At 51.8% G+C, this 25,370-nt stretch overlaps 1 protein-coding gene across 1 annotated transcript; it reads left to right on the top strand.

The window, feature by feature from the left end:
* Positions 1–1,403: 1,403 nt before the first annotated feature.
* Positions 1,404–25,370, top strand: NOVA2 (NOVA alternative splicing regulator 2). Its single transcript, XM_058529623.1, has 4 exons — positions 1,404–1,540; positions 10,461–10,604; positions 15,730–15,896; positions 23,897–25,370. The coding sequence occupies exons 1-4, from the start codon at positions 1,456–1,458 to the stop codon at positions 24,977–24,979; spliced, it is 1,479 nt and encodes a 492-aa protein (XP_058385606.1). The 5' UTR covers positions 1,404–1,455; the 3' UTR covers positions 24,980–25,370.

Raw genomic sequence — 25,370 nt, 5'->3', positions numbered from 1 at the left:
ATTAACCTTGTCCTGCGTTCAAGTCCCAGTTTTCCCTCTGTCCACCTGTGTGCTCTTGGACAAGCCACACTCCATGTTCCTGGGCCTTCACTTTGTCATAGGAAAATCAGGTTTTCTTAAGGACATGAATAGTAATACTTATTCTACAAGGGCCAAGACTGTTCTGTTCCCAGTAGTATCCCAGCGTTTGGGACAGTGCCTGGCACTTAGTAGGTGGTTCATAAGTGCTGTTGATTGAATTGAGCGCCAGTTGGGTGCTAGGCTCTGTGTACATGCTTTAACTCAGGTGTTCCTTGAACTCAATCCTCTGAGCCCTTGTAGTAACGCTGTGTTGATTCTTCAAGGGATGAATGAAAGATTTGAGGGGGAACTTCCCAGCTGTCAGAGTTGGGCGACACTGGGAAGCTGGATTTCGTATCTTGACTAACTGATGTCAAGTCTCTGAGGCTGTTTCCTCGTCTGTAAAGTGGGGATAAGGGCACCTTACAGAGTTGGTTGCTCTGGGAATTGAACGTGATAAGGTTTGTGAAGCGCTTTCTTAGAACCGGATCTGCCACATAGTAAGTGCTCAAGAAACGTTGACTATAGGTGAGGAGGGGGGAAGGTGTGGATGAGCCCAGGAACCTTATTGTAGCCTGGGGGAGCCTGGTCCCTCGCGCCGCGGCGGGAAAGGGCGTGGCCAACCCACAGAGGCGTGGTCCAGGATTCAAGGGCAGACCAATGGGGGCGCCGAAGGGCGTGGCCCTGACCGACATGGGCGTGACCTCGCGCGGGTGGGCGGGGCCAGGCCGCTGTGGGAGCCTCCGGGAAGAAGATGCTCGGGCCAGCAGCCACCACCAGCCCTGCCGCCACTGCCGCCCGCGCCCGCCGCCCCCCGGGTCCCCACTAGCGGCCGCCTCCGCCTCCCACCTCCGGCCCCGCTCCTCCGGCCCCCCGCCCCGAGCAGGGTCTGGGGGGCTCGGCCCTCCGCCCGGGGGAGCAAAGAAGGGGGTCCTGTCTCCCCAGTAGTGCGGCCAGTCCCCGGCCTCTGTGATCTTGAGAGAGACCCCACCCCTCAGTTCTCTTCGGGCCCTATCGGAGACCCCCTTTGCCCTCCCATCCTGCTCACATCCGCCCTCCAGGCTCTGTCGGCCCCCCAGATCCAGCTCCCTCCCTCCTTGCCTCCCCGGGGTTCCCCCTCCCCCATCCCTCCGCCGCCGCCCCCTCCCTCTCCCACATCCCCTTCCCTCCCCCTCCCCTCCCCCGTCCCCCGCCCCCCCCACCATGAGGATGATGGCCGCCGGCGCGGTGCACGGCCTCTTCACGGCCTCCGCGGCCCCGCAGCCGCCGCCGCCCCCGCCGCCGCCGCCGCCGCAACCCCAGCCTCCCCAGCAGCCGTCGCCGCCGCCACAGCAGCCGCCGCCGCCGCCGCCGCAGCCGCCGCAGCAGCAGCAGCCGCCGCCCCAGGCCCCCCCCATGGAGCCCGAGGCCCCGGATTCCCGCAAGAGGCCCCTCGAAACGCCCCCCGAGGTGGTCTGCACCAAGCGCAGCAACACGGGAGGTGAGAAAGGGCTGCGGCTCGGTGTAGGGAGCGGGCAGGGGCCCTCGCCTTTCTCTCTCCTCCCCCCACCATGGCAGGTGCAAGGGCTCTAGGGAGGGGAAGGGCGCCCCTCCCGGGACCGGGGCACGGAGAGGGGAGTTGGGGAGGGGGCCAGACCCCTTGTCCCTCTCGCCGCGGCCCCGGGGCTGCGAGCTTTGTCTGCAATGAGAGGAGTTGGGGGGGAGGGGGTGGTAAGTGTCCTTGGGGGGGCGCGAAGGATGGGGGGCGTGGGTCCCTCTGGGCGGGTGTCTCTGTGTCCTTGAGGGGCGTGTGATGTGACCCCCTGGGGCAGGGGTGTTCCCGGGCTGGCGTGTCCTGGCCGGGTAGCGGAAGGAGTAGAGGAGGCCTGCGGACCCGGAGCTTCCAGCCTCCCTCTCTGGGGACGTCCTGAGCAAGGGTTGTCCCAGAGGGAAGCATGTGTGGGTCATGGGCGGGATCGTGCATGGGGACAAGCTGGGTGGGTGTGTTGGGTGAAATGGAGGAAAGGGTGGGTGTGTAAAGCTAGGTGGGAGAATGTGTGGCTGGGACAGGCGTGTGTGTGTGTTCGTGTGTGCCTGTGGGCCTTGTAAGGCCTGGATGTGTGACATTAGGGATCAGGGATATGACAGGAAAGAGGGTGTGTGTGTGCAGAAGACAGGGCGAGATGAGAGGGGCTGGGCTTCATGTTTGAGACCCTCTAAGGGGTTTGTGTGACAAGGGAAAGCGTGTGCCTGTCACCCCAGAGAGGGCTGTGGCAGAGTGTGACACATAGGGAGAAGGTGTGTGTGACATGCAAGGGGGTGTGTGTGGGATGCCGAATGGGCCAGCTCTGGGTGTGAGCCATGAGAGGCCGGGTGGATCAGGGGACGGCAGTTCAGTGTGTGACACAGGCGTGTCTGGGGTGGGGTGGGACCAGGAGAAGCTGGTGAGGGTATGTGACAAGAAGAGTGTGGGTGTGACTCCAGAGAGGCTGTGGCGGGGTGTGACACATGGAGGTGTGCAACAGTGACATCAGAGGGGGTGTGTGCAACAAGGGAAGGTGGGTGTATGATGAGGGAGAGGCTGGGGCTCTGTGGGTGAAACACACGAGGCTGTGTAACAAGGAAAGGGAAGGATGGGTGCTCGTGTGACAGGGAATGTGTGCATATGACACCCAAGGGGGATGAAAAGGGAAGGTGTATGTGTGTGACACCTAAGTGTGTGTAAATGTGTAACAAGGGGAGGGGTGTGTGTGTGAAATGGTTGAGTGGGTGACACCAGAGGTGTGGGGATCTGTGTGTGGATAACAGAGAGAGAGAGAAAGAGTGTGTGTGTGTGTGTGTGTGTGTGTATGTGTGTGTGTGATGGCTGAATGTTTGATACAACAGAAGGTGTGCGTGTGTGTAAGACAAGAGGGACCCTCACTGCGTGTGTGGCCTGTGGAGGTTTGTGTGCCGGAGAATAAAAGACAAGCTGGGAACTCTAGTATACGTCTCTGGTGGGGACTCAGGATGGAGACTGGGTTTGTCCAGGTCCTCAGAGCCCAGCCCATTAGCTCCCCGGAAGGAGGGAGACCCCAGAGCAGACAAGCCCCTCCCGGCGGTCACCTTGGCCAAAATCTGCACTTCCTCTGGCCTTTTCCTCCGGATGGGAGAGGGATGACCTCGAGCAGAGGGCACCTTTCCCCCTCCGCCAGGCACTAGTCGGGGAGTGGGGACCTTCCACCTCCTCCCCTCGGATGAACACAAGCCAAGTCTCTTCCTCGCATCCCAGTGCCCCCTCACTGTCCAGGTGGGACACGATCAGGGACCCACTGGCTGCCTGTGAGGGTGTCCAGCAGAAATTGGAGGAAAGGGAAGTTGGGGGAGGGGGTGGGAGGGAGTTTCCTGTCCTTCTTCCTGCTTCCCCACCCCCAGCGCACACATGAATATGTCCCCGCCGACTTCCTTCCCTCCTTCCTGCCCCAGTGCCATTCCCAGTCCCGGAGAGGGTCCGAGACCCAGGCAGTCCCTGAGCTCAGCCTGCCAGTCCAGTCCCGCTCCTGCTGCAGGGGGGTGTCTCATCCTTCTCTTAAAGAGGCTGAGATGCTCAAAATCTGATCTCTAAGAGCAGCACAACCTAACAATGGTGATGCTACCGAGCACTGTCAGAACTGAGTACTTGGCATCTGGTATGAGTCAGGCTCTGAGATATGGGTTCATTTCCCAGTACAACCCTTGGGGGAGACGATTTGAGCTGCTTTTTCAGGTGAGGGAAACTGAGGCTCAGTGAAATGAAGCCACTTTCTCAAAGTCACACAGCTCATAATTGGTAGAGCTGGGATCTCTCCAACTCTCGGCTGCCCTGTTCCAGAGCTCATGTGCTTAACCACTGTGCATCCTGCCTCCCCCAGCAGCTGGGAAACTAGGATGAGCCCTCAGGGACTCTCTCCTCCAGGCTCTTCCTCCTCCCCTCCTATTGACCCATGGGGAAACTGAGGCCAGGGGAGGCAAAGAGACAGTCCTCCATTTACATTTACAGAAACACTCAGAGGCAGGGCTGGGCGAGGGTCCAGGACTTTCATCTCAATATTGAGGGCTCTTTCCAACAATGCTTTCATGACTGTGGGACGCTGGGTCAACCCCACCCCTCTTCTGAGCCTCAGTGTCACCATCTGCCAAATGGGCAAATAATAATAACCACAGCTATAATAGTAATAATAGCTACCAATATTATTGCTTAATGGCTTACATGTAGTATTTCATTTAATTCTCCCAACACCCTATGATGTAATAGTAATAAATTATAAGAATGGCTAACATTTCTGCTGCTACGGTGTGCCAGGAAGTGTATGGGAAATGCTTGGCACGGACCAATCATTTAATCCTTACAGTTCTGTTATGTTACGTATCTTACAGATGAAAAAATGAGCACAGAAAAGTTAACTAACTTACTCAAGGCCAGTCAGCTAATGAGAGGCAGAGCCATGATTTGAATTCAGGAGACTGGCTCCATTGTGTGGGTAGAAACTATAGTGAACCCCATTTTCAGGTGAGGAAACTGAGGCCCAGAGGGGTGAGGGACTTTTCCGGGGTGTCACAGCAAGTCGTGGCAGATCGGGCAAAGTAAGCTCTTGCCCACGGTGCCAGCCTGCCACTCCTATTCATTCTTGGGGGCTGATAGAGGAGATGGTGGCTGTTAAAACTGGCTTCTGGGCACTGTGACTGGCAGGCAGATGCCACTGGGAGGGAGACAAGGCCCTAGGACAGGAGGACTTGGGTGAAGAGGCTGGATGGAAACTCCGGTTAGGAACTCATCAGAGAAACAAATGACCCGTCTGTGGGACAGTAACAAAGAATGTCCCCCTTGAGTACAGATTGTAACTTAAGGTGCCACTAGAACGGCCCCTGTATTCCTGGCTATTCCTACCTCTGTCCCCCCTCAAATATACAGAAACAGCAGCTTCCCCTTACACACACAAACACACACACATACACACCCCACACCCCAAACGTAGCTGACACACCAGCCAACATCCCAATATCCCTCACTTGCTCCCAACATCCCTCACTCTTTAACACAAAGACAGTGTCACCAGAGTTAAGAGCCCTGGAGTGAAACCTTCCGGGGCTCATCTCATCCCTGCCACGTGCTTCGTGTGTGACCCTCAGGCAAGTTAATTCGTTGCTCTGAGCCTCAGTCTCCTCATCTGGAAAATGAGAACTGCAAGGTCTACCTCTCCCTCTCCAGGCTGTTGTGTGGGTTAAATGAGATTGTGTCTGTGCAGCAGAGTGCATAAAGCCTGGCAGATGGTAAACGCTCAATTAACAATACCTATCACATTATTATTATTATTAGTGCCACTGAGAATGTCATAGTCCTGTTTGACCATCCAATGGTGATTCGCCCCAAGGAAGTCATACTCCCTCCACCTTTCTCTCACCCAGAGACAGTGTCACAACTCAAAGACAGCATCACAGCCTTCGGCACCTCATCCCTGCAGATGCTTCGGAAACACACCCCAGTTGTGTTACGTTTGTCACGGGAACGGGCAACACCATCGTTCACAGAAAGACTTCACGTGCCTGGCGACCCGCCCCTCCTCAGCGAGACCGCTCCCGCCCCACACTCACCACCTCTTTTCTTCCACCAACAACATCCCCACCCGCTCCTCATGACAATGTCAGCGTCACACCCCAGCCTCTTCATACCTCCACAGAACATGCCGTCTCCTCCACCCCCGACCCCCAGACAAGAGCAAGTGCCATGTGTACCACACTCCAACTTTACTCCCGTCCGCCTGAAACAACACCTCTGCAACACACACCCCTTCAGCTCTCCCTTTGTCATTAATTACCCTCCTCCAGATCAAAACCACATTCCAGGGCCAACTCACTGACGGTAAAAAATGCCACTCTGGGGCCGGCCCGGTGGCGTAGTGGTTAAGTTCTCACACTCTGCTTCAGCGGCCTGGGGTTCGCAGGTTCAGATCCCAGGCACAGACCTACGCACCACTTATCAAGCCGTGCTGTGGCTGCGTCCCACATATAAAGTGGAGGAAGATGGGCACGGGTGTTAGCCCAGGGCCAGTCTTCCTCAGCAAAAAAGAGGAGGATTGGCAACAGATGTTAGCTCGGGGCTGATCTTCCTCACAAAAGAAAAAAAGAAAATGCCACTCTTACCACATCACTCTGAATCTCTTGGGTAGGTAAACGTTATTTATGGAGGGGGTGGGGGAGTATGCTTTTTGGAAGCCTCCAGAAGCATTCCTGAGGAGGTGGGCACAAAAGGGAGGGGGAGACCAGAGACTCATAGTGACGAGAAGAGGAAAAACAGCCCCTTCCCAAAGTGGAAATGCTTAACATTGCCTCAAGAGGGAAACAGATGAATCAGGAGAGCTGAAGTTTGTCAACTTCGGTTCTTCAGTCCCTGTCACTGAGTAGAGGGAGCTGCCTGGACCCCAAGGGAACAGCTCAGAGGAGGTTGGAGGGTGGTTGGGTGGAAAGTTCTGGCGTCTAGATTCTGCTTCAGTAAAAGGAAGAACTTTTTCACAGGTGGAGGCTTGGGTGTTCAAACAGGGTGTGAGGTCTGGGGATCCGGGTTCAGCTGAGGTCACATGCCTGCCCCTTGCTGCAAGGCAGTCTGGGAAATAGAGGCCTGGCTTCTTCCTGGGGGAGGTGGGACTCACACGGTGGGAAATGCCCCCAAACAGGAAGGGCATGCAGAAGATTCTGAAGAGGACCAGAGCAGACTGCTGGTCACCACGGGGACCCCTGGGACCTAGAGTTCTGAGCTTCTACAGGTGGGGGTCTCAGTGGGTCACAATCCGAAGGAGACTCGGCTGAGGAGGGGGCTCCAGAATTCCCATTACTCTGATAGCGGAACCACCGAGCACCCACAAGGTGGTTTAAGGGGGTCCACGGACAAACTTTTTTTTTTGACCATTATGTGTTTTTATTAATGCGCTTTGGAGGGAAAAACATAACCAGCCCTTCAAACTCTGATTATCCGCAATGATTTTTAAATGTCCTCTTTAAATAGCTGCATTTCCATTTTAAAAGCTAGTGGACTTAAAAGAAATGGACTGCCTTGTTCCCCCGCTATCTCCCCAGCACCTAAAACAAGGCACAGTGTGGGTGCTCGGGAAGGATTTGTTGGAGGAAGGGAGAGAAGAAGGAAGGAAATAATAGCCCAGAGGGACGTACGAAGGGCAGAATTCAAGAGGGTGGCATGAGGAAGAAGGGAGAGATACTGAGACAGGGTACAAGCAGAGGGTCTCGCTTCTATCAGCGAGAGGACATTCCTCCTCCAAGAAGCAGAGAAGAGACTGGGGAGGGAGGTGATGAAGAAAATGGGGTCTCCCCTCCTTCTCCTATCTCCCAACAAAGCCCCAAATGTTAGAGACTCATTTCCCCATTTATAGAGCGGTGACCGTGTACCAGGCTCTGGGATAAGAACTTGTCTGCATGAAGTAGGCAACAATAATGATGATGATGGTTTCTCCAGTGCTCTGTGTGCCGGAGACTTTATAGTTTATCATTTAATCAATCACAGTAACCCTATGAGGCAGCGTGATCATGTCCCCATTTTATAGATGAGAAAACTGAGACCCAAAGAGCTGAGGCAACTTGCCCAAGGCCACACGGCTTGTCAGTGACAAAATTCACACTCAGTCTAGGGCTGTTCCTGCCATTTCCTATGGCAATTCTCAGACAAAACTTGGGAAGTGTGAGAGACAGAGTGCAGAAAATGGGGTGGGGGGCGTCCCCGGTTTTCTTCAGAGCAGGTAAATACCTTCTGTCTTCAAGAGGGAAGCTGGGGTAGAGGCCTTGACTGGAGAGAAGATGGGGAGTGAGATCGGAGTCCTAGTGGGAGCGCCCTCCTCGTCTGTCTTCTGAGCCTTCCAGAGATGAGAACTGGCCCCTCATCCCTGTGACAGGTTTAGGGGCGGGGCAGGCAAGAGGCCACCTCTGTGAGCCCAAGGAAGAAAGTGAATTCAGGGGGGTCAGGATGACTGATGGGAAGGCACCCTGGTGGGCTAATGATCTAATAGGCTTAATGGTCTGATTAGGCAAGTTTTAAGAGGATTGCCTTGGGCTCAGGGAAACCCCTTAATTCTAGACCCCCTCCCCATGCCTGCAAAGCCACATCCAGCCCCTTGCCGCCATATCCCCATATTAACACATCAGGGAACCCAGAACCTTCAATCTTAAGGGACCAGGCGGAAATGGGCAGGGCTCCCAGCCCCCCACCCCGCCCCCACTTTCACCAGAGCCAGTTTCTCTTTTATCTGCTCTGTATGTTGGAGTTTCATGTGAGACATTGAAAATAGGTTTCCTTTGCTTAAAAGAAAAAGTTGAAAAACCACTGGGGGACGGTTTAAGACTTTGAGCTTTGGAAGCAGAATGGCCTGCTCCTCCCTTCCTTTTCCCAGTGTTTGCTGCCTGCCTACTCTATGTGCCAGGCACTGCGTGAGGCCCTGGGACACAAGGGTGAACTCTAGTGACGTGACCCACGATAGACTTCTGTGATACACTGCTCTGAAGGCGTGAAACGGGGGATCCACCCCTCCTCAGAGTCCAAGGAAAGCTTCCAAGAAGAAGTGACGTTTGAGTGGGGACCCGAAAGACAACAGGAATTCACTGGGGGAGGGGAGTTCCAGGCACAGAGAATGTGCAAAGGCCCTGAGGTGGGTTGGAGGAGGAAATGTTTGGGGAACCAAAAGGAAGGTGTGCCTGGTGCCCATAGAGGAAGATGAGGATGCAAAGCTGGAAAGGTGGGCGGGTCCAAATCACAAAGAGACTTACACTGAGAAGGCACCAGAATTTTTTCCCTAGGAGGACGTAGGGGCAACGGTTTGGTTAGAAGGTAGGAGAGGCTGGGCGCTTGCCTTGAGACTGCATTATCAAAGTGTTTTACGCGTGACCAAGAAAATTGGTCCCTAGCAAAGGACCCTTGGCACCACCTGCCACCTCTAGGTCTTTGAGGCTGTCGTTAGCCACCAGCAGGGGAGGGTGTCAAGCAAGGGAGGGCCAAACATGAAGCAGAATTGCATTTGAATCCCAATGGGACAACTGTCTTGGTGCCTCTGGGCTACTGACCTTGGCCCTGTGCCCTCACTTCTCTGAGCCCCTCTGCACCTCAGTTTCCTCTTATGTAAAAATGGAGTTCATTCTACCCACCTCACTGGGAGATTGTGAGGAATGGATGAGATCAAGCTTGCAAAGCACTAGACGCAGCGCTGGGTCAATAGTGAGCATTGAGAGCATCTCCAGAGTCCAGCCCTCCTTCCCCCCGCCCCCTCCTCCCTCGCTGTTTCCACCAGTCAGATGGCTATCACCTCCTGCCCGGACCACTGCAGTCACTTCCTCACTGGACTCCCAGCTTTTCCACCTTTGCTTCTCAGTCTGCTCCCCTCATGGTGTCAGAGGGATCTTCTTGAAACCTAAGTCAGATCACAATCCCTCTCCTGCTCAGAGCCCTCCCGTGGCTCCCACCCCACTTGAAGTGAAAGCCAAAGACCTCACCACAGCCCCCAAGCCTCAACACCCTACCACTCCCACCACCCCTCTCAGGCCTCATCTCCTCCCACTCTCCTCCTCTGTCACTCAGCCCCAGCCACACTGGCCACCTCACTCTCTCTCAAACAACCCAAGCACAATCCCACCCCAGGGCCTTTGCACTTGCTCTTCTTCCACATAGCCACATAGTTCTGCTCCCTCTTCCACAGCCTGGAGACAGTATATCATAGTTGTCCAGAGCATGGACTCTGCAGCCATGTTGGATTCAAATCTCAGCTCTGCCACCTACTAGCTCTGTGAACTAGGGCAATTCCTTGACCTTTGTGCTCATCTGCAGAATGGGTTTATTAAAGTACCTTTCTCATAGCATCAGTGTGAAAATGGAAAGAACTGGTATTTGTAAAGTACTTGGAACGGAGTCTAGCGCAAATTAGGTGCTGTAGAAACGTTTGATAAACAAAGAATTCTTGGGGAGGGCTTTCCTGGCCAGGGATCTGAGCATTCAGCCCTACACCCTCATCCCCCTTCCTGCCTCTTTTTGTTTTCTGAGTACTCACCACCATCTGACATAAAGCATACTGTCTGTCTCCCCCTCTAAAAGAATGTAGCTATGTGAGCTTTTGGCTGAATCACTAAACCTCTTCTGTCTTTATTTGCCTCATTTGCCCGCGAAATCAAGGAGCTTTGTCTGTTTCCTTCACGGCTGCTTCGCTAGAACGGTGCCAAGCAGGGAGCAGGTGCTTAGTAACTATTTGTGGAATGAATGAATGAATGAATGAATGAAGATCATGATTTGTATTATTTTCCTGACTGCTATTCTCATGGTGATTCCTCCTGTATGTTACTGTGATCCCGGTGGTTTCCTAGCCCACCAAAGGTGAAGACCCCTTCCCCTGACTCCCCTCCCGCTGTGTGCCCCGCAGAGGAAGGCGAATACTTCCTGAAGGTGCTGATCCCCAGCTACGCAGCGGGCTCCATCATTGGCAAGGGTGGGCAGACCATCGTGCAGCTGCAGAAGGAGACGGGAGCCACCATCAAGCTCTCCAAGTCCAAAGACTTCTATCCGGGTGAGCCCCGGCCCAGCAGTCTGTCCTCCCTCCCACCTGGGCCCTGGATGAGGAGGAAGGGCTGCCCTAGGGGCAGTGATAGTGGGGGGGGGGGCCTCCCCTCCCCCTAAGGGGACACAGCTGCCCTCAACCCCAAGGGCCAGACCCGAGCAGATGGGGGTGGGGGCAGGGCAAGACAATAGGCCTGCTGCATATTCATGAGCTCATTTGCATGATGTGCTGGCAGATGTGCTCCTTCCCACACACCTGCCCCTTTGGGTCAGTTGGAGGAGCTGGGAGGGTGGGCAGGGAGGCAGGTGTCAGGGTATCCCTCAGGGTTTGGGGGGCAGCCGTCCGTGTTACACACACCCCCACTCTTTCCCTCTGGATTTCTCTGTCACCCCATCTTAACCAGTCTGAGTCTCACTGGTTTTCTGTCTGTGTCATTCTTTATGTGTCTCTTTCTCATCTGTTTCCGACTTTCCCATCTCTTGTTCTGTTAGTCTCCCTTCCCCTCCGCCTCTCTGTCGCCTCCTGCTCTTCTATTTGCTTCTATCTCTCTGGTTCCATACCCTCCATCTCTTGTTCTCTTAGTCTCCCATCCCGGCTGTCTGTCTCTGCTTTGCTTTCCCTCTCCCTCTCCTCTTTCCCTGCCTTTCTGTCTTCCCATCTCTCTCCATCTTTTCCTTTCCCTCCATCTCTCATATTCTCATATTTTTCTTTCTCTTGCTCTTGCAATGCACCTTCCTATTTAATCATCCAGTCAACCAATATTTAGCAGCACACCTCAATGGGATCCTTCTCCACTGGGGTTGCCCCTCATTTCTTTCTGCCTCTGCTCGCCCATCTCTCCCTTTATGTTTCCCTCTTTCTCATAAGTTTCAGCTCCCTTGTGTTTTTTTCCCTCTCTCCAAACCTAACCCTTTCTCTGCCTCTCCTCCAGCTCTCTCTCTCTCCCCCCAACCATAAATTTTTCAAGCCCCCTCCACTCTCTCTAATCCCCCGCAATATCTCTCACCTCTCCGTATCTCCCTCCCAAGGCCAATGACCCAGCGTTGACGTCTAGGAATCCAGGGAAGGCCCCCTGAATTGCATCTTTGGTCCAGCGCTGGCTCTAGCTCATCCTTAATCCCTTTGGATTTTTTAGGTCAAACACCAGAGCTGGAGCCTGGGGTCAGGACACATTCATTTCCTCTCTCTGTCTCTCTTTCTCTCTCTCTCTCTCTCTCCCCTCCCTCCCATCTCACTAAGCAGCTTTGGCAAGAGGTTTAGAGACAAGGCCAGGGAACCAGGCACACCTCCCCCTGTTCTCTTCCACCCTGGCCCAGTTTGCCCCACGCCCTTCTAGCCTACAAGGTACAGACAAGACCTCTGCTTGGGACATTCATCCTGGGACACTTGGTTCCTTGCCCCTGGATCACATTTTCTGACATGAGCCACGTCATCTCCTCCCAGCTCAGTCACACATCCCACAGGCGAGGCAGCTGAGAACCCCGCAGAATGGGAAAGTCATTGACTCCCCTGGGCCCCACAAGCAACATGAGCCAGCATCTCCCTCAGCCCCAGGGCATGCGTCTAGCCCACTTCCGCTCTCCTGATGTCGAACTTCCAGATCGTACAGCATGTCCTGGCTCCTGACTCAGAGATGCAGGACACAGCACCCTACATCCTAGTCCTGTCCCTAGGACCTCCCAGGACCCACAGGAACGTAAGAAGTGGAGATGCTACTGCACGAGACAAACAGCGTATTTCCCTCTGCTCTTGGCTGACACCCTTTCATTCATTCATTCAACACATATTCTCTGAACACGTTCTCTATGCCAGCCCTGTGCTAGATGGAGGTGGGGACACAGAGTGACTGAGATGCTGCATCCTTGCTCTCTCGGATCTCACAGCCCAGTAGGGGAGACAGACCGAACACCAATGATGACTGAGCATGGTCAGAGCTAGGACGGGGAAGCCCAGAGGATGGTTGGAACCCAGACAGGGTACGCGACGCAGCCTGGGGAGGTCAGGAAGGACTTCCTGGAGGGGGAGCCCAGAGCAATAAGTAAGAGTGAGCTAGACAAAGAGCAGTGAGAGGTGGTTCAGGAAGATGAAATAGCATATTCAGAGGTGGGGGGATGGTTTTTCAGTGTGGCTGAAGCATAGAGAACAGGTGAGAAATGACAGTGGAGAAATTGAAAAGGTCCTCTGAGCCTTGTAGGTTCACACACACACACACACACACACACACACACTGTACTTTGTCCACTATGTGGAACAAAAACCTACCTGGCACTTAACCCCAAGGAAGCAACAGAGCATATAAAGGGTGTCCCCTCCTTGGTACAGGAAACCCCAAGCCCCAGATTCAATCCTTCTGGGTCACACATGGAGAAACCAAGACCCAGAAAGAGGCAGGTACCTGCCCAAGGCCACACAGACTCCGTGTACTCACACAGACACCCTAGTGATTCTAAACTCCTTCTGATTTTGAGCATCTGCCTGAAGCCCTGGACCCTGCCCCCAGAAGAAAAGCATAGACGCACACATTTTTTTAAATTTTATTGATTTATAACATATTTGTACCAAAGTGCAAAATCTTAAGTGACTACTTAATACATTCATACATATTCTTTTTTTCTATCAAAAATACAAAAGCAAAACTGCAGTCATTTTATGCCTCCCCCCAACACACACACACACCACACACCCCAGTTTTGCACTGGGTGGTGCAGTGGTTAAAGGCCCCAACTCTAGCCAGACACCTGGGTTCAAAACCCCAATCTTTCACTACTGGTTGAGTGAACTTGGACAAACCCCAAACCTTCTCTGTGCCTCTGTGTCCTTAGCAGTAAATCAGGAATAATAATGTCTTAATATCTGCCTCAGATATAATGTGAACAAATCTATATAAAGTACTTAGAATGGCACCTGGTGCGTGGTGTTATGTAAGCTCCAGCTGTCATTATTGGACATTCTTTCAGGGTTTAACTGAGCCTGCCGAAGCCCCTGTGGACCCCGGTTAAGAACTCCAAGGGAGTAAGAGATCACAGACCCCCTGAGCTGGAAGGAATCCTCGCAGAGATGGGAGGCTGGCCACTTCAGCCAGGCTCTCCCTGGGGCCACCCCGCCCCGCCCCCCCCCCCCAGTTCCCACCCTGACCCACACCCTTTCCTATTTACACCCAGACGGAGGCAGCCTGCACGCTGACTCACCCTTGGCTCAGACCAAGCCATTGTTCTGGGGTGGGGGGGAGTAAGAGCGAGGAACAGCGGCCCAAAAGAGATGGGGGATGTCAACTCCACAAGTGACCCAAGATAGTGACGACCAGACGCATAGCGAGACTGGCATGCCAGGCTGAGAGCAAGTGAGGGGTCAGAGTGGTAGCACCAGCATGCTGCACTGGAATGCCCTCAGGACACCAGACACTCACCCCCAAGTGTCCCAGACACACAGGCACGCGGAGCCTGGCACACACTCCAGACCTTTTCCAGACCCAGGGAGCTCACCGGTCCTGCAGACAGAGTCCCACCCAGGGAGAGACTCACACACGCTCCACACACCAAACATGCCCAGCTCACCCAGGCAGCCACATGCTCACACCAGACAGTCATAGTAGAGTCTCCTTTGTCTGGCTGGAAAACATACACTCAGACACACACACAGACACATCAGTCCTCCAAACAGTCTTACACAGGGACACCTGGGTCTGCCTGTTGATCGCTTTCTCCTTCTCATGTTCACACACATCATTCAGTCTTATCTGTCTGTTTCCTATACACACTCATACACATATACGTGCATACCTCACACCTCTTGAACACCTAGAGGTGTCTGGCTGTCTCTTTGCCTTACTCACACACGTGTGCACACAATAACGCAGACACACACAATGTCATGCAGTCTCAAAGTGGTGTACTTCATCGTACAGCCTCACTGCTGCTTCGTGAGATTCTTTGTTTCTTTCTCTCAAGCTCTCATGTACACACAGCTCAGTCTCACAAATAGTGTACATAACCTTGAACATCACAGCGACAACCACACTCTTTCCCACACACACGACTGCACACAAACATCTTTACTGGAATCACTACATCATGCAGTCTGTTTATATCTCAGTCTGTCCTGCTCTTTCTCTTATACACACATATACAGACAAAGATAATTTAGCCAGTCCTGTCAAGTATACACATGCATTCGTGCAAATACACACACACACACACACACACACACACAAACCGCTCACCCAAACAGCCTCACAGATATACTCACACTGGTCACAGTGTCACCAGAGTCTCTCTCCCACACACGCATATCCCACTACCACCCAGAGTCAGCTTCTCTTTTCCCCGCTGTCCCCCTAGTACACACACACACACTGTAAGGATGCCCAGGTCGGAACCACAGCCAATGTCTGGAGTGTCTCCAGCAAAGGTACCCACGCCACCCTCCTTTCTCTGTCCCCTTGTCCCCACTCTTCCACGAGTAGCCTTTGACCCACTCTACTCTCCCTTCTCCACACCCCTGCCCTCCCCCACTCTCAGCCCTCCATCTGGTGGGTCCAGGCAGGCACTCAGGCCTCTCTTCTGTCTCCCCCATCCCCCAACCCTTCCCCATCCTCTCCAAAAGCCCAGAGGCCGTCGCTGCAGGCTTTCAGGGGTTGCCATGGCAACGGGGCCTCGTCCCTCGTCCCCCTGGGGGTGGGCTGAGGACCCGGCCAGCCAGACCGATAAGGGGGTTCCAGTTACTGTGGCAACCGTTGCAGGCCTGAGCTCTCGGCTTCTAGAAGGGGGGGGTGAGTGAATGGTTGCCAAAGCAACCGGGAGCCAGCAAGGACTGGGAAGAGGCAGCTGAGCCCTGTCTCCCCTGCCCAGGGCTGCTGTGGGCATCGCAAAGCACTTAAGCATCATTCTTCCATCCCCTTGGGTTGTTTTAGGGGAGGGAGGTGAAGTGCAGATTACAAAACAGGGATTCCACTCACTCTTCCGGCCACCCATCATGGCCTGGGAGCCCATGCCAGCTTCCCTGGGCTTGCCGTGTGACCTGGGGCCAGTCAGGTCCACTCTCAGACCTCAGTTTTCTCTTTCTATTAAATGGGGCCTGTCTCTCAGAAATGTCCCCATTCCTGTCTGATGAGCCCTCTCTCTTCCTTGCACAACAGGAACCACAGAGCGAGTATGCCTGGTACAGGGCACAGCAGAGGCCTTGAATGCTGTGCACAGCTTTATTGCTGAGAAGGTCCGAGAAATCCCACAAGCGATGACCAAGCCTGAGGTAGTCAACATCCTTCAACCCCAAACCACGATGAACCCCGACAGAGCCAAGCAGGTCAGCAGGGGCAGAGACTGGGTTTCTGTAAAGCTGGCGAGGGGCGGGAGAAAACACTCCTCCCACACCACTGGAGTACTATGGGGGTTCCATGGGATAAAACGTTTATCAATCAGCTACGTGGTAGTGGTTAGTATTATTACTAGGGAGTCAGCCGAGGGACTCCAGACCTCTAGGAGTGGGCTCGATTCAGAAAAAGAGTGAAGGTCTGGAAGAAGTTAGCCCAGAACCTCCTACTTATCCCTCCTTCCTGGGATTATCCAGATCCTTTTCTCCCTTCCACCTCATCCCATTGTCTCTCAGGGCAACCTGCCTCCCACTTCCTGTTCTCACCGGAAGTGACCTCAGTGACAGCTCATCCATATCCAGAAGAGTTTAGAAATGGCCTCTCATAGTCTCTCTTTCCATTAATTACTGTATGGGAGTAGCCACCATTTTGGAGAAATGGTGTTTTGCTAGTGAGAAGAGGGGCGGGTCCCTCTCCCACACAGTCTCTCCAGGAGGGATGGAAGGAGGAGGGCAGCCCCTCTGGGTTGCCTCAGTTACGGGGAAGCAGTGGTGTAGGGGCGTGGCAGGGAGCGGACCAATCGCTGCTCGGTCCTCTCCGGTTGCCAAGCCTCTCCGGTTGCCAAGCAACCACGGTGCGCACGGGGCAGGTGGGCTTGCTGTAAAGGTCCTGGGAGCACCGTCCCTGGGTAGGGAGCGAAGGGGAGGGGAACGCGGGGCTGGCTGCGCACGCTCCTCTATTTCTCTCCCTTTCTTCGCTCCCAAATACATGCGCACACGATGCAAAGGGGCGAGAAGCATCCGCCACTGGTGAGGGGTCCTTACGACTTCCTGGAAGCAAAGACAAGAGAGAGGGCCTCGGTAAAAGAAATCTGGAATTCTTGGGAATTCTTGTTGCCCTGAGGTGGAGGAGACCACGGACCTAAGTTTCCCCAAGCTCTGCGGGGAACGGTGGGCGGAAAGCCCTGGAAGCATGCTGCCCTGCGCATCGCTCCCAAAAAGAGGCTGCGGGCTTGGGGCTTGGAGCGCGGCTGCTGTCCTTGGTGCTGAAGCGGCCCTGCTCCTCGCGCCCCGCCAGGCCTCTCCCGAATGCCTTCCCACTAGCAGGCCACAGCTTACCCACAGGGAGGCGAGGGTATTGCCTCTTCCTTCCGCCTTGGTCGCGGCCACAAGGGGCTCAGGGTTCATCAAGAGTTTGCACGTGTTGCAGGGAAAATGGGGTTAGCACCATCTGCGCCTGAAAGAGCCTCCCACCCCACCCCCTAATCCACAGGAACTCTGAGATAGTGGAGTGGAAAGGTTATAGAACCAGGATTTTTCCTCTGCCTTATTATCCAGGGGCCGCAAAGAGTGAGCGAGATAATGGCTGAAGGCTCAGGCTCCGGAGTCAGATGTTGAGTTGAATCAACACTGATGCTTCTTACCTGTGTGACCTTGAGCAAGTGACTTGATTTCTCTGTGCCTTGTTTTCCTCATCTGTAAAATGAGATTCATTATGGTACCTACTTAAGGGTGGTGCTCAGTGTTCATTGATGTTTGAAAAGCACTTAGCATGAATGCCTAACGCATGGACAGTTCTCAAAAAATGTTAGCTGCCGTTACTGTTATTATGGGATTTTTGAATCAGGAGGCAGGTCTGTTCCCTTTTTGCCTTGGACTTCCTGTGTTACTCTGCGTCTTCTTCCCTCTGTAAGCCTCAGTTTTTCTTTCTTTACAGTGTGGAAGCTGGGTCAAAGTAGGGATTATAAATTGAAATGCCTCCAGGATTCAGAAAGAGAACATAAAGGATGGGAGACTGTGGCCTCACCGTAGAGATATAATGCCATCCCTAAGGAGGCAGCTGCTACTCAGCTGCACTTGATTCTTGCCCTTTGGGAAGGTGGACATAGTGTTGCCACATCTTCCAAATTCAAAAGGAACCAGAAATATTTGCAATCAACTGATTTTTAAAAGTTGGCTCTGTTTTTAAAACACTATGTGGCTGTGGGCTGGCCCTGGCCTGAGGACCACCAGTTTGCCACCTCTAGGCTAGACTGGTGATTCTCACCCCTGGCTGGTATCTGAATCATCTAGGTGGCTTAAAATGCAGATTCCAAGGTCCCAAATTGGAGCCACTGAATCAGAATTTTTGGAATAAGGCCTGGGAATCTGAACACGGACTCTGGCCTGGGATCAGATCCTGGCTTTACTGTTAACTATCTGTGTGACCTTGAGTAAGTTACTTAACCTCTCTGTGCCTTGGTTTCCCAGTCTATAAAATGTGATAATAATAGTGCCTACCTTGTAGGGTTGTTGCTAAGATTAAGTTACTATATGAAAGTGTTTAGAAAAGTGCCTGCCACATGGTAAGCACTGTTACCTGCTGCTGCTGTTATTGTTATTATTATTATCATTATCGCTATTATTTTAAAATCTCCAGACTTGCAAACCATTGGGATAGAGGGTCTCTGAGGTCTTTCTGGTTCTAAAACTCCTACAATTCTATGGCTCTGTGATTCCAAAATTCTAGGCATGTATTATTCTGAGATTCTACTGTTCTAACATCCTGGGACTCTAGGATTCCATGGAACTGATGCTGTGGATCTCTCTAAGATGCTGTGCTTCTACAGTCTGGGCCTATCATGAAGGCAGCTACTGTTTTCTGAGGGCTTCCCATGTGCCAGGCACTAGGCAGTCACTTTAGTCATTGAATCTTCCCAATAACTGTATGGAGGAGCTGTGGTTATGTCAATGTTGGAGATAAGGAAACTGAAGCACAGAGAGATAAAGGCATTTGCTTTCACCATTTCTTGGTGAACACAATTGCTGGGATAAAAAGATTCCATCCTTCCTGCATTGCTCTGAAATGCTGTATCACATACTAAAAACCTCTTTACTCTTAGGTCTAGTTTTGTACATTCTACTGTTCTATCCCCTTGACTTATCAAACTTCTTTTTTTCTAACGATTTTTTTTAAATAACAGCTCTATTGAGATCTAATTCACATACTGTAAGGTTCACCATTTTAAAATGTCTAATTCAGTGGTTTTAGTATATTCACAAAGTTGTGCATTGATCACCACAATCTAATTCCAAAACATTTTCACCACCCCAAAAAGAAGCCCCATACCCATTAGCAATCGCTCTCCATTCTCCCAGCCCCTTCCCACTGCTAATCTACTTTTGGTGTCTGTGGATTTGCCTATTCTGAATATTTTATATAAATTGAATGACATTTTTGTGGCCTTTTGTGTCTGGCCTCTTTCTCTTAGCCGAATTTTTTCAAGATGCATCCATATTGTAGCATATATCAAAACATCATTCCTTTTTATGGCCAAATAATATTTCAGTGTATGGATATACCACATTTTGTTTGTCTGTTCATCAATTGATAGAAATTTGGGTTGTTTCTACGTTTTTAGCTATTATGAATAATGCTGCTAATGAACATATGTTTTCAGTTCTCTTGGGTATATACCTAGGGGTGGAATTTCTGGGTCATATGATAAATCTATTTTTAACTTTTTGAAGAACTACCAGACTGTTTTCCAAAGTGGCTATACCACAGATGTGGGATTTAAACCCATTTCTTCCCATGGAGGTAACAATGACAATGACCATTTCTTGAGTACTTACTATGGGCACATATTAATTGCACACTCACATGGCACCCTATGCTTGGCACACAGGAGGTCATCAGCAAATGTTGTTTATTTGAATGAATGGATGATGACATGCCCACGGGGGCCAAACAGAAACATGACTGAGGGGAGGTAGCCAGGTATAACCTGGCAGTGGTCAGCTGTGTGAGTCACCTGAAGGGCAGCCATACTCAGTTCTGGCTAATCATGGTCATACTTGAATTTCAAGCTCGTCATTTCATGCATGATCTCAATTAGGCCTCACAATAATCCTGTGGAGGAGGTATGAATATCCCCATTTTACAGATGAGAAAACTGAGTCTCAAAGAGATGAGAGCCCTTGCCCAGCATCAGTGGTCGAGCCAGGATTTGAACCTGAGCAGATGTCTCCAGAGTCCAAGGCAGCTTTTCAGGGATCTGTGTGCACAGACTGCAAACTGGTGGCCTGGCTACTACTCAGTGGTTCTTAGACATTTTGAAGAGGTTGCCAACATTTGAAAACTGGGATGCTTCACATTTGACAACTCAGAATTTCCAGTTAATCTAGAAAACTCAGATCAGGCTGAGTTTGGCTACCCAAATGCACAGCACCTTACCACACATACACACTCTCTCTCTCTCTCTCACACACACACACACACACACACGCGCCACCAGGTTAGATCCACCTGGCTGCCTCCACCCAGTCCCATTCCTGCTTGGTCCTTTAGCCATGTCATCACTCATTCTTTCATCCATCATTCATTCACCCTCCCTTTGGTGAGTGTGTCCCGGGCACTCCTCCTCTGGGCACTGAAAACCCAGCAGTCGCCAAAACAGACAAAAATCTCTACCCTTGTGGATCTTTCATTCTTTCATGGGGAAACAGAAAATAAACAAGTAAATAAGTAAAACGTGTAGGATGCCAGAGTGTGAAAAGTACTATGAAGAAAAATAAAGCAGAGAAGAAGGGAAGGGAATATTGGGCATATATTTTTTTTCTCATAACTTTTTATTTTGAAAATGTTTAAAGAATAATGCAATGAACTCCCTATACCCTGCACTTAGATTCACCAACTGATAACATTTGCTTTATCTCAACACACACACACCTCGGTTGGATTTTTTTTTTTTGCCGATCCATTTGAAAATAAGTTGTACACCTCATGACTCTTCACCCTGAAATACTTCAGCATCTGTCTCCCAAGAGCAATGACAGTCTCCTATATTGTTGTATTACTATTAGCACACTTAGAAAAATTAACACAAATTCCATACTGTTATTTAACAAAAAGCCTATACTCAAATTGCCCCAAAACATCTTTTATATCTATAGGGTATTTTTGTATCCAAGATTCAGTCAAGGTTCATTCATTGCACTTGGTTGTTTACCTCATTAGTCTCTTTTAGTCTAGAACAGTCTAGGGTATATCTTTGAAGGTGAAGGCAACAGAATCACTGATTGGATGTTGATTGGATGAGTGTGGAGGAAGCGAGGACTCCTAGGTCATGGGCCTGAGTAGTGGAAGGATGCGTTTTCCCGTGCCCTGAAACGAGAAGACTATGGCAGAAATACATTCGAGAAGGGAGATGAGGAATTCCATTTTGAACTTTTCGGTTTGAGGCGTCCATTCAACATTACACTAGAGATGTGAGGTTAGCAGTTGGATACAAACCTGGAGGTGTCTGTGCTGCGGACATAAAATAGGCACATAAACAAGCTTTGATAATTGGGGCGTCAGCGAAGGCCTCTCTGAGGAGGTGCATTTGTGCAAAGACCTGAATGAAGAGAGGGGCGAGCTGCCTTTTCTGGGGAAAAGCGTTCCAGGTGAGGGAACAGCAGGTGCAAAGGCTCTGAGTCTGGACTGAGCTGGGAAAATTGGAGGAACAGCAGGGAATCTAATGTGTCTGCAGTGGAGTCAACAGGGGGAGGAAGGGAAGAATTGAAGTCAGAGAGATCAACAGAACAGAGCGTGTAGAGCAGCAGCTGTCAGCCCTGTCAGGCCCCACGTCCCCTTTCTCCTGCAAATATTTTCCCCTGCCTACTTTACTCTCTGAAATTGTATATATATATCTGTGTGTGTATATATATATAACATATCTATATCCATAAGATTTTTAACAGTTTTACTGAGATATAATTCACATACATACAATTGACCCCTTTAAAGTATGCAATTCAGTGGTTTTATTATATTCAGAGTTGGGCATCCATCACCACAATTTTAGAACATTTCATTTTCTCAAAAAGAAATCTTGATCCCCTTAGCTATCACCCCCCAATCCCCTCAGCTCACCACCCCCCCTCCCCGCCGCCCTAAGCCACCACTAATCTACTTTCTGTCTCTATAGATTTGCCTGTTCTGAGCATTCATATAAATGAAATCATACAATATGTGGTCTTTTGTGCCTGGCTTCTTTCACGCAGTGTCATGTTTTCTAGGTTCTTCCACATTGTAGCATGGATCGGTACTTCATTTGTTTAAATCGATTGCCAAATAATATTACATCGTACAGATGTACATTTTCTCTATCCCATAAGACTTTTTTAAATAAAGGAGAAATGAAAAGAAGGTGATTTGTTATAAAATAAGATGAATTTGAATATGTAAATGCTCAGCCAGGACCACAATAGGGGAAATAATGAAATAGTCAGCTGCTCACACCTAACATAGTCTAAGTGAGTGAGGCAGTGACAAATGCGATGATCCAGAGTGTAGTATTGGGGACTTAAATGATGCATGTGGCATTACTGCTGACGTCATGGTTTCCTAAAATGATCAACGACTCTTGGTTAAGTTCAGAACAAAACAATGTACAATCTTCCCTTGATTTACTGATAGTTGTATTCTTAGAAAGTTCAGTAGATCTTAAAACCATGCAAAAAAATACTTGGTACTTACATGGATCATGGGGTTCAGTTCTGGGCTCAGAGATTTATAAACAGACTTTTCACCAACATGAATGTCCAGGGGAACATTGAAAAGTCATACAGGACCTGGGGCATTCTTCGTTGTGAGGAAGCGACTCTCACACTATGGGGTGCAAACATCCGTGGCCCTGCCCACTGAATGCCCATGTCTGCCCTCAGTCCTTGCGACAACCAAAACCTGCTCCCACAAATTTCTCAAACACCCTTGGGGTATAGCTCAGGGGTGGAGAGGACAGGCAGAGGTGACAGCTTCAGGGATGGAATCCAGAGGTCTGAGGGGACGTGGGAAGGATTGAGAAGGAGGAATTTATGTGTAGAAATGCTCCTGAAGATGTGAAAGGAGATGTTTGGTTTTGAAATATCTCCGCTGAAATGAAGGTTGATCAGATTTGTGACCGCAGAGGATGGGCTGCTCTGCAACTGAGAAGAGGGGACCACCATATTTAAGTGACCAGTTTCCTCCCTGCCTCTCAGACGTAAGGTTTTGTTATCTTCATTTTACCGATAAGACAACTGTATGCGATTGCTAGGGCTATCGTAACAAAGTACCACAAACTGGTAAAATGAAACGATTCATTTTCTCACAATCCTGGAGGCTAGAAGTCCGAGATCAAGGTGTCGGCAGGGTTGGTTTCTTCTGAGGCCTCTCTCCTTGACTTATAGATGGCCATCCTCTCCCTGGGTCTTCATATGGTCTTCCCTCTGTGCGTGTCTGTGTCCTGATCTCTTCTTATAAGGACACCAGTCATATTGGATTAGAGCCGACCCTAATGACCTCACTTAACCTTAGTTGCCTCTTTAAAGACCCTATCTTCAAATATAGTCATATTCTGGGGTACTGGAGGTTAGGATGTCAGCATATGAATTGCTGGGGAAGGGGGATCAATTCATCCCATGACAATGACAAAGAGATTAGACAAAGAGATTAAGTGCGAGATGACCATGCCACAGTGTGGGAAGCACAGTGGGGCAGGAATCCACAAGGCTGGATTTCAGCTCCCTCATTATCTGGGTGACCTTGGGGCAAGTCCCTTCACCTCTTATGCGTCAAATGGCTCATCTGTAAAGTGGGACTAATGATGCCTTTGCTGGGGCTGGGAGTCAGAGCACTCAATGATATAGAAGGCACAGGCACCAGTGCAAGCTGGGAGCAGGGTCCTGGAGGGCCCCCACTGGGTCAGCCATTAAGCCTTTAGGTGCTGGATGGAAGGGAGGTCCCAGGGCTCCCAGGGCCATGGGACAGGGTGGCTGAGAGGCTACTGAGGGATAGTTGGAATACTAGCTCTTTTTTTACCAACCAGTATGGAAGTATTTCAATATTTTTAACAACCAGTGAGACCATACTAGTGCATATCAAGGGAGGTGCTGGGCCTGATTTTGGACACTTGAGAGCAGGGGCAGAGAATGACTCGAGACTGCAATGTTTACCACTCTAAAGACCCTCTCTGCTGCTCCCCACGCAGGCCAAGCTGATCGTCCCCAACAGCACGGCAGGCCTGATCATCGGCAAGGGTGGCGCCACAGTGAAAGCCGTGATGGAACAGTCGGGTGCTTGGGTGCAGCTGTCCCAGAAGCCAGAGGGCATCAACCTGCAGGAGCGCGTGGTGACTGTCAGCGGTGAACCGGAGCAGGTGCACAAGGCCGTGAGCGCCATCGTGCAGAAGGTACAGGAAGATCCCCAGAGCAGCAGCTGCCTCAACATCAGCTACGCCAACGTGGCTGGCCCTGTGGCCAACTCCAACCCCACCGGCTCGCCGTACGCCAGCCCCGCCGATGTGCTGCCTGCTGCTGCCGCTGCCTCAGCTGCTGCTGCCTCCGGCCTGCTGGGCCCTGCGGGGTTGGCGGGCGTGGGAGCCTTCCCTGCCGCCCTGCCTGCCTTCTCAGGCACCGACCTACTGGCCATCAGCACAGCGCTCAACACGCTGGCGAGTTACGGCTACAACACCAACTCCCTCGGCCTGGGCCTCAACTCAGCTGCGGCCTCAGGGGTCCTGGCCGCTGTGGCCGCTGGTGCCAACCCTGCCGCCGCCGCCGCTGCCAACCTCCTGGCATCCTATGCGGGTGAGGCAGGGGCGGGGCCAGCCGGAGGGGCTGCCCCGCCTCCACCCCCGCCACCCGGAGCCCTGGGGTCTTTTGCATTGGCCGCGGCTGCCAATGGCTACCTCGGGGCCGGGGCGGGCGGTGGGGCAGGCGGAGGGGGTGGCCCGCTGGTGGCCGCTGCAGCCGCGGCCGGGGCAGCTGGGGGCTTCCTGACAGCAGAGAAGTTGGCAGCTGAGAGTGCCAAGGAGCTGGTGGAGATTGCGGTGCCTGAGAACCTGGTGGGAGCCATCCTGGGCAAGGGGGGCAAGACGCTGGTGGAGTACCAGGAGCTGACAGGCGCCCGCATCCAGATCTCCAAGAAGGGAGAGTTCCTGCCAGGCACGCGGAACCGGCGGGTCACCATCACGGGCAGCCCCGCGGCCACGCAAGCCGCTCAATACCTCATCAGCCAGCGGGTCACCTACGAGCAGGGAGTGAGGGCCTCAAACCCCCAGAAAGTGGGATGAAGCCCGTGGTGTATGCTCCCACCCTCTCCCTCTCCCTCCTCCTCCTCCTCCTCCTTCTTCTCCTCCTCCCCAACTCCTGACCTCAGCTCCGTGTAGTCCTGCTCCTCGTGGGATGGGGCTGGGGTAGGCCTGACTGCACCCCCCCTTCTGGTAGTCATAGGCAGGATTGAGTGATGGCTGGGGATGGGGCCCAGAAGCTCCCTCTCCAGCCCTGAACTGACCCCTTCTTCCTTCCTCCCTATGCTTGACTGGGCCTGACCCTCCTCTCCCAGGGCCCAGGTCTGTGTGATATCTGTATATATTGCATTTTGTTGATTTTAATAGAAAACAAAGCGTTATTTTCTCTTTCTTTCCCTCCTTTTTTTTTTTTTTTTTTTTGGTAAGGATTTTT

Source organism: Diceros bicornis, chromosome 34, assembly GCF_020826845.1.
Source record: "Diceros bicornis minor isolate mBicDic1 chromosome 34, mDicBic1.mat.cur, whole genome shotgun sequence".
Taxonomy (NCBI): Eukaryota; Metazoa; Chordata; class Mammalia; order Perissodactyla; family Rhinocerotidae; genus Diceros; species Diceros bicornis.
The sequence above is the reverse complement of the archived record's forward strand: the minus strand, read 5'-3'. Positions and strand labels throughout refer to the sequence as shown.

Excerpts from the sequence above, each read along its gene's own strand:
- NOVA2 (XM_058529623.1), top strand. The coding sequence starts at position 1,456 with ATGGAGCCCGAGGCCCCGGATTCCCGCAAGAGGCCCCTCGAAACGCCC. Across the intron at positions 1,541-10,460 it reads CAAGCGCAGCAACACGGGAG|AGGAAGGCGAATACTTCCTG; the intron begins GTGAGAAAGGGC and ends TGTGCCCCGCAG. Across the intron at positions 15,897-23,896 it reads ACCCCGACAGAGCCAAGCAG|GCCAAGCTGATCGTCCCCAA; the intron begins GTCAGCAGGGGC and ends CTCCCCACGCAG.